Here is an 18,391-nt window from a genome sequence, read left to right on the forward strand (position 1 = left end):
CGTGTGGCAAAGCATGCTGATTCGGTGCTACGCGGGAAGCCACACTGGCAATCTACGTGCCCGCAATCGGACAGTCCGGATGCGTTCCCGCATGCCTAGACGGTCCGAATCCCTTCCCTCCTCAGGTACAATCAAACGGTCACGATTAAACATGATGAACTGTTCAGATTCATTCTCTCTTTAAATACGATCGTAGGTCCAGATCAAATCGTGATGAACAGTATAGATTCATTTCCTCTTTAAACGCGACCGGACGATCGAGATCGAACACAATGAACGATCCTGATTTAAGAGAGACAGATATAAATATCTCACTTCACATTGAACCCAAATCCTAGCCGCAAGTCCCTCGCTGGAGAAGAAGAACCAGTCGCCGGAGAAGGGAGCCGATCGTTGCCTGCCGTCGTGCCGGAGCCACCTCCGACCACCAAAAAAAGTGAAATTTCTTTTGTTAGCTCGAAATTTGATTTTGAACACCTCATGGTCAAATCAAAGCAAAAGGGATGGCAGATGAGCCAGAAATCGTGGGTGAAGCCCAGCGCCGCCGCTGCGAAAAACACCAAAAATACCTCCGATGAGCCCTTTTCTGTTTTCCGTTTCGTGTGATTTTTCCACCATTGTGTTCACCATTTTATTTTCTATAGGTTAACCAAAGAAAAACGTCCAGTCGCGAAGTGAGTCGGCAGAGCCGCCGCACCGAAAAATTCCACCACTGGTAAGTTTTTATTTTTCGATTTTTTTCGGGCTAACCAAGACCCCCTAACGTGTTTTCTCGCATGGATGAGTATAAAACTGGCCGAAATCGGTCAAAACTGGCCGAAAATGGCAAGGCCAATCCAAACCGCCACCGCAAGTGGCGGTATCATTGCCAAAGCACAGCAGTGCCGCCGTGCTGGAATTTTAAAATTTATTGGAAAAGAGTTTTAACACCGATTTTAGATTTTTTTAGGGTATTTTTAGATATGTGAAGCGTGTTTTAATTTTCATAGAAAAATTTAGGAAACCCAGAGACCGCCAGTAAGCGCAGTTGAAAGTTCAGTATTTTGGACACCGATTCGGGTAAGAATACATCACTTTATTCCCTGTTATAGAATCAAAATTTAATTTTTAATAATATGATATTTTGCATAATTTAAAAAATTTCAAAAATTAATTACAGGTTACTAATGAAAATAAAATCGGTTATTTATTATTGTTATTCTGTTTAACTGATTGATTGATTTTACAGCTTTAAATGCATGATAATGTACTAAAATTTGTAAAATTATTCAGTTATATTTTCTTGATGCATGTATTGTTTGTCTTGTATTGATTTATGGTTAAATTGTAAAACTGAAAATTAAATATAAACATAAAATTGATTGATTAAGTGAACGAATGAATGGTAGTCTTACTGAATATCCTAAAAGTTGGTGGACAGACCGGGTACATAGGGAACTCTACCGTAAACGTCGTCTCATACCGGATGGGGTATCGAGAATTGGTATTTTAGCGCTTATACTGTACGGGGTATGGGGACAGACCGTTTCACCCTCATGCCGGACAAGGTATTGATGGATGGTATTTTTAGCACTAATACCGGAGGGGGTATGGGGACGACCGGTTAGTTGACAAAGTTGGATGTTGGTTCATGCGTAGTGGGACATGCCTATAGACTTCCATGGATACCAGTAGGCAAATAAAAAAGAAAAGTTGTTATTCTTACTTATTTGAATATGAGATTATGATATTGTTGAGCTATTGTCTCTAGAAGTCGGTTTTCAAAATCTCGCAACGGTAAGTATGCAATAAATAGTTTTACTTATGATAAATAAATTTACTTAAATTAAGAGTTTCATTGATTGTTTTTATTATTTTTACCAATTTTCAGTTTATGTATCGGTAAATAGTGTGATATTCTTACTGAATTAGTGTTGCTCACCTCTTCATTAACTATTTCAGATCAAGAATATTAAGATTCAGATTCCGATCAATAAAAGAGTTGTGAATAGTTCACCACTCAAACTCTTTCAAAAGTTAGTAAAATCGTCGTAAAATGCTTAATTGTTTACTTTTCGTTTATTTTTTTTATTTTTATTTATTTTTTTAGAATGAACATTCTCGTAACTCTATTTGTTATTTTAAACTATTATATAAATAATGTAAACCCTATTTATATTATTTTACTTCCACATTCAATTTATAATTTTTTTTTTAACATTCAATTTATAATTTTTTTTTTTAAGTTCCGACCTGTTACATAAAATATTTTTCATTTTTCCTTTTTAAGGCATCAGGTGACATTGTTTTCAAAAGATTGTTTTAAAAAGTTTGGTAACTCAATCTAGAGATTCAAAATCCAAAGTTAAAATAGTATCAAAAATATTCTTTGATACTTTGTTTAGAGTGCAAGGTACAAATTGTAGTAATGCCTATACGAGGTTATAAAAATTTATATAGATTTTAGTAGTGACATTTTTTTCCTACTTTATAGCATTATTAGTTGAAGCACACAACTGAGTCGGTCAGTTTACGTATAATGTGAAAGAAGACCAAGTCCAAGCAATAAATACTATATTATGCACCACTGCTTCATAAAATCTTGAGCAACCATCTGTTCTTTCTTATAGTCCACTGCAGAAACCAGAAAAATATTTACAGGCATTCTTCAAAACACTCCCCAACTCAAGCAGTTGAAAGGAGCTCGTTGGTATAGAAGGTCTCTGAATGCAAACCATTTCCAACTCTCTTGGTGACAAGATGTTGTATTGGATCAAGAACCCCATGCAGTGCAGTTCGGTTCAAGCAGCAATCGCTTCTATTTCCCACAAAAACTGCATCTAGAAATGATAAGCTTTTAACCCATCAATAACACACATAGCTGGTCTTCTCCAAAAGAACCAAGCAATCTTCTGCATCTACATATGAATTCCAGTAATCATGCCAGCTGAATAGACTCTGAAGCAATCTGCTCTTCTGAAACACCTTCTGTAAATCTATTGATCTCATCTCCACATCATTAATAGAGGAGGATCTCTGTTGCTTAGACCCTCCTTCTCTCCCTCCTTCCTTTAGAAAAAAGCTTTCAAGCAATCATTTCCAGACCCTAAGAATCGAGAAGAAATCAATGCAGGCTCTCAATCTAACTGACAAATATACAAAGAAAACTTTACTAATATCCAGCATAACATCCCCATGAAAAGAACTGTATACCTTCACTTTGATCAATTTCAATAGGCTCAAAGAAGAGGTGCTTTCCCTGCTATAGTTGCTAAAAAACTCATGGACCAGCACTATTTCAGAGATTCTTTAACTGGCCTGATAAGCATATTGATTATAATCATAGACTGGAAAGAACAAATTTCAACTGATTTGCCAGCATCTTGTTAGTACACGTACAATGGGTATTGCAGGAAGAAACTCATTAGGACTTTCATGACTGAAGGAGAATCTTACTTCAGGTGCAAAGCAATTTTAAATGTACCTCTCCAAGCAGCCTAAGATGGTTAAAGAAAAACCACCGATCCCTTTCCTTTCAAATGCCATCCAAGATACTAGAAATGGCCTCAAAAATACGAGAGGCAAGATTCTCATTAGCAGCATTGATTAAAGTAGATGTTGCCTGAACTTCTATTAAGGCCTGGTTAGGACTGTGGACACATATGATACCAGAATTTTTGGATTCATCATCACCCATGACTTGTTCTACCGTTCCACTAATGCCCATCTTCAATAATACAGCCTGAAGTCTTTCCAAGTTTGGTGAACCCCAAAGCACTAGTGGCCATAACTGCCTGGACCTTGTTGGCTCAAGCCCAGAGAATAATTTACATTGTCCATCATGCATTAGGAGCTCTCCCTTCAACCTTGTGGCATTAATGGACTTCTTTTTTATTTCTTTCCAGCGCATTTCTGAGGCCAAATCAATTGCAATCTCTACTTCTGAACAATCTTTGAAGCTTGGTACACGTAACATTTCATTTTCAGTATAATGTGAAACTGAGTTTGAATTTAGATCTGACAAACTGATCAGCTGCCTAAAATTATCAGGGAACTTTGTACAGAATAAAAGCAACAAATCATTATTCGGATGAACAAACAAGATATCAAATTAGCATGGGAAGGAGGGAAACAAAAGGAATTATAAATTTAACAAGATGACTTACAAGAACTAACTTTGGTTGCAGCAACCTGAGCAAAGGTTCGACTTTTTGCAACCTACAAAAAGCATAGGAAGGTCTTGATAAAGTGCTACCAAAGTCAAATTCCTGAGATGAATTGTCTGTGCAGATTTGCCTAAGAAGTAATCACTAATACAAGGGTCTTTATATCAACCAGGAAAATTGTTTCTATTCTTTTGTAGGGATTTGCAAGTGATTTTATTTAGGAAACTAAAACTTTTATTTCTGTTTGTTTAAGATATAAAGAACTACTATTAATATCAAGATTAAGAGGATAAGTATCCCTAAACATAACAGGAAAGTACTAGGACACATCACAAAAACAACGGGAGAAAAATAGTCATCTTATTCCTTAGCAAACTACAAAGGAGCCCTCCAAAAGAAGCGTGAATCCTTTGCCCAAAGACAAGGAAAGAATGCCAATTTATCCAGAGCATGTTATGCAGCTAAAAATGTTGCTCAAAGATCCTAGCAGATTATTCCAACCATGAGACCCACAAGTCAGTAACAATTGTCCCCCTCTGCAGCAGCTTGCATCCTTAACCCTCCTAAAACCACACAAAGTGAAAGATAAAAATATCCAATAGGGGCCAACCTTATCTAAACTTAGAAAACAATCCATAGACCCGCCACACCACATCACAAGGAAGAAACAAGTAGCTCTTAACTCAAAGCTCCATAAGCATCAAACAGAGATCTAGGACATTAGTGTTGATCATATTCAGGACTGTAGTCTGAAAAAAAATTTCACCTTCCAAATGGGGAAGGATAAACCTGCGTGTGTGGTAGGTGGATAACCAAGAAACTTAGAAATTGAAGAATTTGCAGGTGTAACCTTTTCATGTATCCTGATTTTGTTAGGACATGCTATTAATCTAGAAATTATGTGGAATTAACTACTTTTTAATAGAATCATTTTGGAATCTTAGTCTGTCTTCTTCCTCAAATCCTAGTATTTTCTCCCCTTTTATTTTTTATCTACTGCTTAAATCTTGGCATCTTTCCTCCTCCTTGTTCTTGTTAGCTTTTACCATATCATTATGACCCAGATACAGAATACCCATCAACTTTCAGATACAAAAAATCAACATATAAACACTAAAGAAAAAGATAATCTGTACCTTATTCCAGAGAGAAATGAACATTGAAGAACTTTCATTGCCATTGGTTTGAAAGGCAAGAGAGCTAAACTAGCATCTACTCCATTCTGCAAGATGTACATATATTATTAAATATAATAGGTAAATGATACCTAGTTTTAGCATGAGCTTAAGATATAATGAAGGTGCACTAAGAACAATGATCTTAATGACACGTAGAAACATAGAAAGACCATAAAGCCTAGTTAATAGAGGTAAATAAGAAAAAGGAAAAAGAAAACCTCAAGAACAAGTAATGATCTGGGATCTTGGCACCAATGACGAAGCAAATGAACAGAAGGACCAAGCCGCAAACTCCAATGAGGAGAAAAGATGATACAGGATTCTTGCCAATTTTTCCTATAAGCATAATGTCAGTTCTCAGGGAGAATACTTAAAACATAATTCCCACACAAATATAAATGTAAAATTATCAGCAGTGTTTAACTGCATGTCCATTCAAGTATTTCCTGCAACCCAGGAGTGTGCAAAACCTGGTCCGGCCGGACCGGACTACCTATGGTTCAGTCCTCAGTCCTGTAGAATAGGGACTGAAAGGACCAGTCCATTCCAGTCAGGTCCCAGACCAGATTGGAAGGGTTAAAAAAGTTAATATATACACACACACACACACACACACTAAAAACCAAAATCACCCCTAATTTAATGTGTGCAAATTGACATGATATTATTTTTACTGCAAATCTAAATAATAATAATAAATTTCTTGATTTGTGAGGTTGTACTTTCAAATTGAAAAACTTCCTTAATATTTGATTGATGATTATCTTTTTCTAGTAATGAAGCTAAGAGCACAAGAAATGGTCAGCTGGGTTTTTCTGGGTTCTTGGTAATATTAAAAGACTTGGATTGATTAAGTCAAATTTTTATTATGGTTAATTTTTTTAACAAGGAATTGAAGTTAAAAAGAAATTGGTCATATCTGTGGACTAGACCAATCCCATGGTCCAGTCTTTGGCCCAAAGGGTAACATGGATTCAGTCTGGTCTGGGCTACTCCAGACTGTTTCATGCTCCTACTATTACCTGTCAGTTTTTATTCTGAAATATATTGCCCACTAAATAATCTTCCTAGTGCCCCCCCAAGAAAATGAAAGTAAACATACGTTGAACTTGTCTGATTGAAAATGAACCAAAACATAAATTTAACTCATCAGTTCATTGATTTAAATATCAACAGGCTTCAAGTAATACATCGTCGTACATTTTAAGGATTAAGGTGAACAACTAAGTCCGGGACTTTTGAATCAAAGAGATTGCACCTTGGTGAAGATTACACAAGTAATAACATGTCAAGGCACACCCACATAAAAGATACATTTAAAAGTAGACAAGCATGTATAAAAACATGTAAGTGATTGAAAAAGAGAATGAAAGTGTACATATTTCAATACTAAAATATCTCTATGTAATTGTAATACTTATGTAGTATTATGGTGTTTAGCTTATTTAAGGTTAGTACTAATGATATGAGTTTATTATTTCTTATTTACTTAAGATCTTATTTAGTTATTTCTATTATAAATTATTCTATTTAATTTCCTATTCAGTAAATTTCCTAGATAGACTTAAGAATTTTTATCTTGATTGCTTTCTAGTATCTATTAGTTGTATGTCCTGGCTTTGTTATTTAGTATACTATTTATATGATAATTATACAATATTGATTTATTGATTTGACTCTTGAGATTTGAGATTTCAACTTTAGATCTTAATAAACTTGTATTCAACATCTCTTTATCCTACATCAATTCATATTAGAGTCTAATTGATTCATCATAATTTATATGATAATTATACAATATTGATTTATTGATTTGACTCTTGAGATTTGAGATTTCAACTTTAGATCTTAATAAACTTGTATTCAACATCTCTTTATCCTACATCAATTCATATTAGAGTCTAATTGATTCATCATACAATATATAATTTTTCATTCCAACTTTCCAACCAACTGTCGAAGATAGTTGCCTCACATAGAAGCTGTAGGAACAACAAACACAACTGAGAGACCGTCAGCAGCAACTGTTTATTGAACACTGTCAAGAGGCAGATGACATTGTCGAGACCATAAACACTTGAGGGAACTGATGGGCCTACATACCAACTCTCAGCCCCTTACTTCCCTATGAGTGTCATGCTTGCCAGCAACAACTTTAATTGTCAATGCCTTGCCAAAACTCAACCTCCCTGGTCGCTAAGACAACCACTAAGACCAGATAGAGGACCGCCATCAACAGATATCTTCATAGCTAAAAACTCGATGCCCAACGATCACTAGAATATGGCGCATGAGCATCAAATCTCGACAACGTGAGTGGAATTTAGTTCAAGCTATTGCTTAGCCAAGCCATTTTGCACTAAGCTGTTTTTCGAGTCCCAGTTGTTTCTGGGCCAAGTTGTTTTCTGGAGCTGGGTCTCTTTTATATTAGTTTTACTAGAAAAACAAAAATAAAAAAGAAATATATATATATATTCTATATATATAGCACAAAAGAAAAATAAATAGATTCTCGTATTCCTCGTATTCCTGTATTACTTATCCCTACAAAATGTCAGACGAGAAGGCTCTTTTTTGGAACTAAGTAAAATATTGAGCTAAGTTGTTTTCAAGCCAAATTTGAGCCAAAACTCCGTCATTTTTTGGGTTTCTTAACTTCTATTTCTTATTCTTTTAGGTCCTTCTAAGGATAGGTTGGACAATTGTTCTTGACTTCAATAAACATTTTTCTTACACATCAAAGACGATGATGCGGATATTCCAAATAACCCAAAAGATAGTGAGAGGGATGATGCCGATAGCTTTTTTCGGGCAACCAACGCCTTCCCAAGCCAACAATTCAGCAATAGTAGTGCCAGCCATAACACAAGATAAACCAAGAAGACCAAGAACCATGGACTGTAATTTGTGAGATGTATGACAGCCAAGGAGAAGATGGTTACAAGTTTCAAGTCCATTTTTGCAGTGGAAGCATCTGTTCACTGTGGCAATGCCTTTTTCATCAAATTGTCAAGAGTAAGAATCCTTCCTTTGGCAGCCTCCCAGGCAAAAAAAGAAATTCTAGGTGGACCTCCTGAATTCCAGATTTATTGTGATGGGAAAACCTGCTGTCTATTAGTGTATGAACCCCTTATGTAAAGGTAGAAAGTTTTTACAGAAAACAGGCCATTTTTACTCAGTTTCCAGCTTAACTTATCATCATGATTTGAAAGTTAAATGTTGGACAAAGTGAGAAGCAATGCATCGTATTCCTCCACCTCCCAATCCTGAAGGTTCCTTGTAATAAAAATATTCCACAGACCCGGGCAATCAGGGCTGGACACATCATAGATACGACATTCTTTGTTCCTTGCAATAGCATGGATGTGCGGGAATTTTGCAAGAAGAGTCTCATTACCACACCAAACATCATCCCAAAACCGAATTTTATTGCCATCGCCCAGAATCCATTTAGAGCATTGAAGAACGCTGTCACTAAGTTTCATTATATTTTTCCCCAGACTCAACCCGTAGTTGAATTTTCTGATTAGAGAGAAATCATGTGGATTGCCTTTAAACCATTTACAGCTGATGACTCTTTTCCACAAACTGTTTTCCTCATTCCAAAATCTCCAAATCCATCTTCCAAGAAGAGCCTTGTTTAGATTAACCAATGAACACAGCCCCAGCCCTCCATCTTTGATAGGATTCTTGACCTCATTCCAGTTAAGAAGGTGGAATTTCTTGCTATTATCTCTGTCACCCCATAAGAAATTGCATTGAATTGTTTCCAATCTCTTAGCTACTTTAGAAGGAATATTGAGCACGGATAAATAGTAAATAGGGAGATTAGAAAGTTTACTTTTAATGAGTCAACCGGCCACCTTTAGATAGAAATTTTCTTTTCAAATTTGCTAATCTGTTATGACACATTTCAATGACAGGATCCCAGCTTCTGGTATCATTATGCTTTGCCCAAGGGGACCCCAAGATAAGAGATTGGGAGGTTGGATTTTTTACCACCAAATACCTGCACTAGAGAGTTGTTAGAATTTGACGCACCCAGCAATATCAATTCTGATTTATGCATGTTAATAGAGAGACCCAATACAGCTTGAAAACAAAGAAGAATGCATCTCAAAAACATCATGGAACGCATCTCCGGTTGACAGAAAATGAGTGTATCATTGGCAAAAAAGAAATGAGATATTTCAATCAGATTTCCATTGCTTCCCACGGGGACACCCCTTAGGAGTTGTAATTCTTTCACCTTTTCCAGAATCTTGTTGAGAACCTCCATCACAATAATAAATAGTAAAGGAGAGAGTGGATCTCCTTGCCTTAGCCCCCTAGTGGCCTTGAAGAAGGATGAGGGGCCACCATTTATAATGACAGCAAAACTTGTTGTAGAAATACAAGTTTTGACCCAGCTTCTCCATTTATCTCCAAAACCCATTCTGCCGAGCATGTAATCTATAAAGTTCCAGTTAACATGATCGAAAGCTTTTTCCATGCCAAGTTTACATAAAGTGGCAGTCTTGTTGTGTCTGAGAACCTCATCAAAGTCTCGTTAGCAATTAATATAGCATCGCAGATTTGACAGCCATAAACAAAGGCATGTTGGCAATCGCCAATGATTTGATTTAGAACTTTGGACAAGCGTTCAACCAGAACTTTGGAGAGTAATTTGTAAATACATCCAACAAGGCTAATCGGCCGGAAATCATTTATGTGCTTGGGATTGCATTTCTTGGGAATCATAACAAGAAAAATTGAGTTTAAAGACCTTACAAATGAGCTGTGATTGTGGAAATCATTGAAAAACTCGATGATGTCATATTTGATGACACCCCAGAAAGTTTGGCGGAATTTGAAGTTAAAACCGTCTGGCCCGGGTGCCTTATCACCATCGCAATCCCAATCCCTAAGACAATCAGTGTTTTCAGTTTCCGTTAATTTTTCTTCCAATCGAGCTCTATTCCTGTCACCGAGCCTGCTAAAATTAAGGTTATCAAGCTTGGGTTTGTAACATAAATCTTCATAATACAGATTTTGGAAGTGAACTCATGCCCGCTCCCTCAAAGCCACATTGCCATTGATACAATTGTCGCCAATGATGAGTTCTTCCACAAAATTAACCCGTCTTTTGTGGTTAGCTAACAAATGAAAATATTTAGAATTTTTATCACCCTCTTTGATCCATTTTTCCCTGAACTTTTGCTTCTAAAAGGTGGCTTCCATCTGGAAACGTTTAGCCAAATCAATCTTGAGCTCATTCCTCTTTCCCTTGACAACTTGGGAAAGCACAGAAGTTTCTTCCTTCCTATCAAGCAAATCAATCTCCTACAGAATGTCATTAACATATTCTTCTTCTTTCTTACTCGTGACTTTAGCCCAAGTTTTAATCTATTGTTTGAGCCTTTTTAATTTATATGCAAGTTTGTAACTAGTGGGGCCACTTACCTGCGAGGAGTTCCAACAATTTGTCACCATAGATTTGAAGTTGTCGAGCTACAACCACTTGTTGTCAAGACGAAAGGGGATAGGGCCCCATTAAATGTCATCTGACACCATAAGGATCAGAAGTGGGCCTAGACAAAATTTTTTGACTGATATCTAGGGTGACTAACAACAAATCGGATGTAATTTAAAAAACTGTCAATTCTAGAAAAAAGAAGCTTGCTCCCTCTGGTTACTCCATGTCCACCTATCCCCATTTAATGGTAAATCATTAAGATCAAGTATGTCGATAAGAGACCATAAATCTTCAATTTCGGAATCATTTGAGCCACTACCAGTTTGTTCAGATATGTTCAGAATCATATTAAAATCTCTCCCCCCCCCCACGATGCCTCTATTACCCCAAATATTCTTGATGTACTCGAGTTCATTCCCCAACAAAGTGTGTTCATTGGAATTTCCTCTGTAGTATACACCCAAAAAGAACCAATCACTGATATAAGTATTTTGGCATCTCACTCTATCTTTCCTCCACATAATTAGAACACCCCCAGCAAAACCCTTAGCAGGAAGAAAGCACCACCCAATGTCATCACTCTGCCATAGGCTATTGATGATCTTTTATGAGATTGTTTCCATTTTTGTTTCTTGAAGCAGATGATTAACGGTTTCTATGTGTTGATGCATCCCCTAATGGTACCTCTTTTTCTCTCGTCATTAAGGCCCCTGACACTCCATAATAGTATTTTGTTAAACATTTACATAGTTTTTGATGATTCCCTGCTCCTTTACTCTTACTGTTTCGGCCCTCATAGTTTATGGAATATTGGAGCCTCTTAAGTTCCCTTGAACCTTCATTGGATTGCTTTTTCTTGCTCGAGTTCGAAATCAGGGAGACTTTTCTACTATCATTTAACCTTTCCTCAAGTTCTAGGAAAAGGGATTTCGTTTCCAACTCAAACCCGAGAAAAGAAGAACCCAGAAGTTTGCTGATACAAAAAATATTTTGAAGGATCCACTCATAATAGAGTTGAGGGTCATATGTTTGATTGTCCTGAGAATCCGATCCACTGATGCTATTATCTCAATCAATTCATTCCCTTTGTCAATTTGAACATTACTGATTGATAACTGCTCAGGTTCCGAAGGTAAGACCATCAGGTCTAAGGCCGAATCAGAAAAAAATTCTTCAGCTAGACACATGGTAGGGTTAGAAGGAGAAGTCATTTCTGAAGACCAATTATTTACAGAAAAAATTGCTAAAGCTGTCATATCGTGCTCCATCACACCAGGATGAGTGCTATTGCTGTCCCGAGCAGAACCCTCGATTGAAGTAAGCGTTTGGTCCTAAGAGGTAATAGACTGTAGCAGCACATTCTGAACTCTCTCATAGGTCGGGCTCATGTCCTCTTTTTGTCTCCATAGCAATTTAACTTTTTAGGCTTTTTTTCTTGGGCTGTTTTTCTTCTTAATCACTTTGCTTGGGCCCGTCTGATTTGTCCATTTGCCTTTCTCAGCCCAAGTGAGCCTAGGCCTTTTATGTTGATCTTTGGGTCCACTTGCGTCACTGTCCTTTTAGCCAACTTGCTAAGCGGCTCGAATCTGTTAGCATAAATGAAGCTGACTATGGCCAGGATTTAATTAGAAATCACCGGGTCGGGTAGGGGCTCGCATACCCAGGCTAGAGTCAATCTAGGGTTTTTCAGAGCCGTTGCGTGAGATCTTTCCTCTGCTGACGACAGGGCGATATGGAGACAATGATTGCAATGTGGGCAACAGAGGCTCCCCGGATTGTGTGTAGAAATTTCTAGAGCTAGCCGAACTAGGAGACTTTTAGAGACCCCCGATTTTTTAAAGGGATTCATCAAAGGAGTTTCTGTAAGGTTAAAAATCGCCTTCAAGAAGCGCCACTAGCCACTAGCCTCAAAACCATCAGGAATGAAAATTCTTTTGACTGTTTTGTCTCTTGCCTCTGACAGTACCAGGCATCTGCCCCTTCGATTCCAAATCATGACGAAGAAAAGGTGGTGGTGTTGGCTTTTCATGTTTTTGCCCCAAGATTTACCACCTTTATGCCAATAGAAATCGCACAGTGTTGCGATAATCCATTTGACTTCTTCTTTGCTTAGTGTGATGGAAACTCTATTACCTGTTTATCACTTATTCGAATACCATCAAGGTTCTTTCTATCACACTAACGTCATAGGATTTGCTACCAATAAGAACAAATCTTTTGGCATTCTTCAATAACAAATTAGTAGCCATGGGTTTTCCAGTATGCACTGGGATGATATGAGGATTCTTGGATGGATGATCTTGAAGAAAAATAAGCTTCAGCGAAAAAGGTTATGGGTGCAACAAGAGAGAAGATTTTAGAGAGAGAGAGCTTGCTCTACCATATTTGAAACTTAAATAAAATATGGTTAAAAAATAAAGAAAGAGAATGTGAATAAACGGGAGAGAGCAAAATTTTATAGAAGTGCTACAACTTAATTAATCCATAAATTAAGTAATGATCTCAAAGGTATGAATGCAAGTTGGAAAATTGAGATGGTAAACGAGATTGCAGAAAGTGTTATGGTTCAATTTGATCAAGTTGAGCTATTTCGTAATGGATTTTAAGATTTACTAGCAAGAAATGACATCGTTCATTTAGAGAACATTATAGTTGTTATGAACACCATGAAGAAGAAAGAAGCTCAAAGAAACTACAAAAAGAAAAAAATTGCAACAGAGATTGATAACTAGAGTTTGGTGATTCTTCTATTTGTAGAATTTGTTATGCCTAATTGATCCATTGCTACACTGAAATCCACTATTTTTGAAAGCATTCTTATTTTCTAATGAAAATATCAAGTTTCGTGAGTTTCAATCACTAGGAAGAGAAACCTCTTTATATTTTTTCTACTTTGATATTTCAAAAACTCGACGTTGAGTTCTCATCAATTCATTAATAAGATTTATGTATGTAATTGTATTGTACATGTAGTATTAAGGTATTCAGCTTATCTAGAAATTAGTACTTTTATAGCTACTATTGGTGCAAGTCTATTATTAAGAATTCTGGTTTTGATTGCTCTCTAATAACTATAAATAGCATACTGTAACTTATATTGGTTAAGCTATTCATATGATTATCATATAAATATTGACTTATTAATTTGATTATCGTGACCCAATATCTTCAGTTTTGGTTCTTCATAAATTTTTCCTGAATATTGTGTTAAATCTCTTTTTTTTCCTACATCACAAAGAATAGCACATTTTAAATACCACAAGGATCTTGAAGAAAACTAAATAAAACCTGCATTTTGAACTGTGAGAAGTACTAACACAGACTAGCAGAACCAACAAAAAAATGCACAAGCAAGATTATGCATCCAAAAGAGAAACCAATAAGCCTAATAACCTGCTAAAAGGTATCCAGAAAGAAAATTACTCAGCTATGTAGACACCAAAAGGTAGTAATCAGCAAAAACCAATGTAGATCAAGTCCTGGCAGTTAACCAATGTAGAGCAAAAACCAATTTATGTTTCAAAAGAAAAAAAGAAAAACAAGAGTCAACCACAAGCTAGAGATAGTCTAAGAAGAAGAAAAGCCGAGAATGTCTTACAGTAATGTAGGTGAATGAATTGTAGGAAACAAATGAACCCTCTTCCCTCTTATGAGTTCAACATGTGCAAACAATGCCTCACCAGAAAACAGCTGTAACACCAATAAACAGTGAAATTATGACATATTTTCTTTTCAAATGTCATTTAGCAAGGTAATAGTGGCATGAGCTGATGCGTATTAGATAACAAGGATTGTTAATGTATTGATATCTGATGGAAACATACCTTCTCTTGCCGCTGCTTGCATAGCCACTCTGGTATCGAGTTAGCATAAGCCAATAACTCTTCTGCCACAGAAGAAATAACATATATGGGAACCTGCAGCATCGATATATAGCATATGATTCAAAGGTACTATCCATACATCTACACTATAATGCTTCTGCACATAATTTCTTCCTATACAAAGAATCATTACCACAATGGACCTCTGATAATATTAGTTGCTTGCTAGGGGTGTTCATCAGCCCAAAACAAAACCGGACCGGACGAGACCGAGGATCAAATAAGGGATGGGGTACAGATCAAGGACCTGACTTAAAAGAACCCAATGTATTTTTTTGGTTCATATTTTGGGTTTCATATTTGAACCAAAACCTATGAGCTTTTTGGTCGTCCATTGCCTAGACTGAGGATCAAACTGTTCAATCCAGTCTGCTCCAGTCCAGTTTTCAGTTTGGTCAAGTCCAATTTTTCAGTGTTGACTGGAATATGGACACTCCTATGCTTGCAATAAAACACTCATGGGCTCTTACATTTTCATTAAGTAACCAAAAAGAACTGGTGTGGAGTAGACAGGTAAGAGGGAAGGCATGGAATCCATAACATACATTTAGAGACGAAGACTCCAGGAAAACAGCCATCATCTCCAAGAGCTGCAGAGTAATACCAAGCCGACTAATGGTTACAAGAACAGAACCACCAGCTTTAATGGAATCTATAGCACAAGAGCATATAAAAGCTAGCTTCTCCATTTCCTCCAAACTCTCATTTTGGTCAAGTAAAGATGCAGCCAATTCTTCCCAATTGTTATCACCACTGCACCATAACGAAAAAGATTAAGAAAATATGTATTCAATTGCGACATTCTAAAAAGACATTTTCATTACATAAACAGAATATATGACTGGCTTTCCTTAACTGCACAAGTTTCATAGAGGCAATTTTTCACCTTAATAACACTAACAATATATGCATAGAGCATACCTCAGAGTTGAAAAATTGTTTGTAATTGCAATAGAGCAATTGCTACCACACTCAAGATCTTCACTGGTGTAAAGGGGAGAGAAATCTGAATATAGGATCAGATCATTCCCACGAAGAGCATGAAAGTCAAAATCCATAGCATGAGGAGAAACAAAGATGGAGCCTGATATACAAGTGATATTTCTTTTTGGGCTATTTATTGTCCAATTGCATGAGCCGACTTCTAAACCAGAGCTGAATGCCTTTATGATCAATATCCCATTATAGCAAGCTTCTTCAGCATATTTAAGTGTTTGTACTTTCCTCAAGCAACTCTGCACATCATCAACACTGAGAAGAAAAGGAATAAGTAAGAGAAAAAATGCGATCAGATAAAACATGAGCTCATTTATGCCCAACAGTTTCCTGAACATCAGAAAATGTGATTCCAGTATTTCAATAAAGTTGCTATAGCTTTTTTTTTAAAATAACAATAAAGTTGCTATAGCTATAGTTAATAGGAGTTTCCATTAATATTAAGAGAAATACAAAAACTCCATCCAGCATATCTGAGATAAAAAAAAAAAAAAACTAGAAGGTCCACAAACAAGGAAATTGAAACTTTTTATATACAAACCAAAGAAGAATGTATTTAAAAAGCGAAGCAAAAGTACCTGTATAAGGGCATCCAACAGCCCAGATCCTCGATGTCATTGCCAAGAGCTATCTCCCTAATTGCAGATGGAAGTCTCTCAAGTTCTTCCCAATTCATCCACTGAGGGTAACCAGATTCCTCATTTCCATATAACTGTCTATATTCCATGTGCATTGAAATGAGATCTTCCATCATAAGCTGTGCAATTTTTGCTGTTGCTTCAGTCACATAGATCTGACCAAGTTAAGAGCCAAAAATCATGATATATATTTTCACAGTATCAAATTTTCAAGTTAAGAAATGAACATTGAGCACCAAACAAAGAAGTACCTACTTCTAATTACCTTGGCAGAAAAGCCTTTGTTTTTAGTGAGAAAGGGCAACCCGAGCATTCCCATTGGACTTGAGATTAACACAATATCAATGAAGGAAACATCCCACAAGTGCAAACTCTTTACAGTTTTGAACCAGGGTTCTGCCTGTATTAAATTACTTGCATCAAGTGGATTTTCAATTTTCTCCCTTTTCTGAGATACAGCTTCAGTATCCAATGATGTATATATAGGACAATCAGAAGTTCCTTTGTCAGCAGGAGAGTCAAAACAAGTAGGGACAGGAGAGAAGATCGTTAGAGCTGAAAGATCCACTGGGCAATCAAGCAAGATCCTAAATCCACATATATTAACCATATGACATGGTGGGAACTGAAAGCTGCCACCTTTGCTAAGGCACGTCTGCAAAAACACAAATGTTACTAACTTCCTATAGAAGTTTAATACAGAAACCTTTTTTCCTTGGTAGGACGAATATAGAGACTTACAAGCTTCATGGAGCTGAACGATAAAAAGATAAGGTGTTAACTATCTTTCCAGCAGTTGAACAATATATATATATATATCAAGGGCCAACATAAATTTAATAACTGAAGTGGCTATTTAGCTCACATCATCTGATGAAAACCCCATAGTTGCCGAGGCATATAGCAGCAGAATTTTTAAGTTAAAGAAGAACGCATAGGAGATGAATCGTATATTGGCAGATGAAGTAGGAGTATTGAACCAAAAGCAAGTCCTTTTAACACATCAAGGCAAACCATCAAACACCTTGTGTACTGTCGAAGTTGGATTCTGTGAATACACGAACAAACCGACAAGTCGAGTCCACTACAATCTGCAGGCTCCTTTTTCGAACATCTATAAACTCTATCACCCACTTCTGCTAACAAGGACACGCGTACTGGGATAAACCTAGGTAATTAACAGCCTATTTGGTTTGGCAGAAAATATCTGAATATATCCTTATTGTAATGGCTATTACTGATGTGGTAATATTCATTACCTCATTTGGTTCATGGGATAATTATTCCATGAAACTGTAATTGCTCTAAATCTTGTAACTGTGTCTTTAATTAAACAAGAGGATACGGAGCCTAATTTAGGGATACATTAAGCAAACGTGAGAACTTTATCCTTCACTTTTCTTCTAAAATAAAAAGCCACCATCTTCATCTCCAACATTACCAGTAATCCAACCTTGAGATATTCAGCCTTTCGTTGTTAAGCAGCGAAGATTCATCGCCGAAATTCGTCAGACCATCACCAAGGACCAACTTTGGTATGAAGAACGATAAAAATTAACAGTATCGACTGGAACTTGACCTTATTATAGTTAGATTTTTTTGCTGAAATCTCATCGATCCAGCATTTCACAAAGCCGAGTACTTCCGGTCGGTGATTGCCGCTCAACGCAACCGACGAATCTCACAAGTCGGGTTCATGGCATTGCGCAACGGTCTCTTGGGTCCCTTAACGCGAGGATTCATGCATTACATAATGTAGCAATTCCACCCAATTTTCCAATTCTTAACCCTAGTTTAAAAGGATATATTTGTAAATTAATATTAAATATAATCAATAGAAATAAAACGATTATTTAAATAGTTTATAATAAATATAAAATTATTAATAATAAATAAATAATACATTTATTTAAAAATTTAAGTTTACCAATTAAATAAATAAAAATTAGATATATTCATTAAAAATAATATTGACTTTCTAAAATACGAATTATTTCTAGCAATTATCTATTCTAAATTTCTGATTTCATATTTATTAGAATGTGAATCATTTATGTCTTTTACTATTTGACTAGACATATTTTTAATAACAAAA

The 18,391-nt window shown here is 36.3% G+C and overlaps 1 protein-coding gene across 4 annotated transcripts; it reads right to left on the minus strand.

Annotated features, from left to right (window-relative positions):
• Positions 1-2,536: 2,536 nt before the first annotated feature.
• On the minus strand, positions 2,537-18,067 carry LOC110810999 (integrator complex subunit). 4 transcript variants are annotated; one of them, XR_002539066.2, is made up of 12 exons: positions 17,162-18,066; positions 16,562-16,951; positions 16,237-16,451; positions 15,584-15,913; positions 15,208-15,415; positions 14,603-14,695; positions 14,377-14,468; positions 5,542-5,659; positions 5,282-5,367; positions 4,146-4,197; positions 3,193-4,033; positions 2,537-3,085 (listed from the first exon to the last, which is right to left on the minus strand). XR_002539066.2 is itself a non-coding variant. In XM_022037350.2 (11 exons), exons 1-11 carry the CDS (start codon positions 17,180-17,182, stop codon positions 3,515-3,517), a joined length of 2,124 nt encoding a protein of 707 aa, XP_021893042.2. In that variant the 5' UTR covers positions 17,183-18,066; the 3' UTR covers positions 2,537-3,514. The 4 variants fall into 4 exon arrangements, 2 of the variants coding, with proteins under 2 accessions (XP_021893042.2, XP_088076897.1); XR_002539067.2 differs by having other exon boundaries at positions 17,038-18,066; XM_022037350.2 differs by having other exon boundaries at positions 2,537-4,033.
• Positions 18,068-18,391: the final 324 nt, after the last annotated feature.

Source organism: Carica papaya, chromosome 5, assembly GCF_054855325.1.
Source record: "Carica papaya isolate Zhongbai chromosome 5, ASM5485532v1, whole genome shotgun sequence".
Classification (NCBI taxonomy): domain Eukaryota; kingdom Viridiplantae; phylum Streptophyta; class Magnoliopsida; order Brassicales; family Caricaceae; genus Carica; species Carica papaya.

Excerpts from the sequence above, each read along its gene's own strand:
- LOC110810999 (XM_022037350.2), bottom strand. The coding sequence starts at position 17,182 with ATGGGGTTTTCATCAGATGAT. Across the intron at positions 15,416-15,583 it reads AACAATTTTTCAACTCTGAG|TGGTGATAACAATTGGGAAG; the intron begins GTATGCTCTATG and ends GTTATGGTGCAG. Across the intron at positions 4,034-4,145 it reads TGCAACCAAAGTTAGTTCTT|TTCCCTGATAATTTTAGGCA; the intron begins GTAAGTCATCTT and ends TTCTGTACAAAG.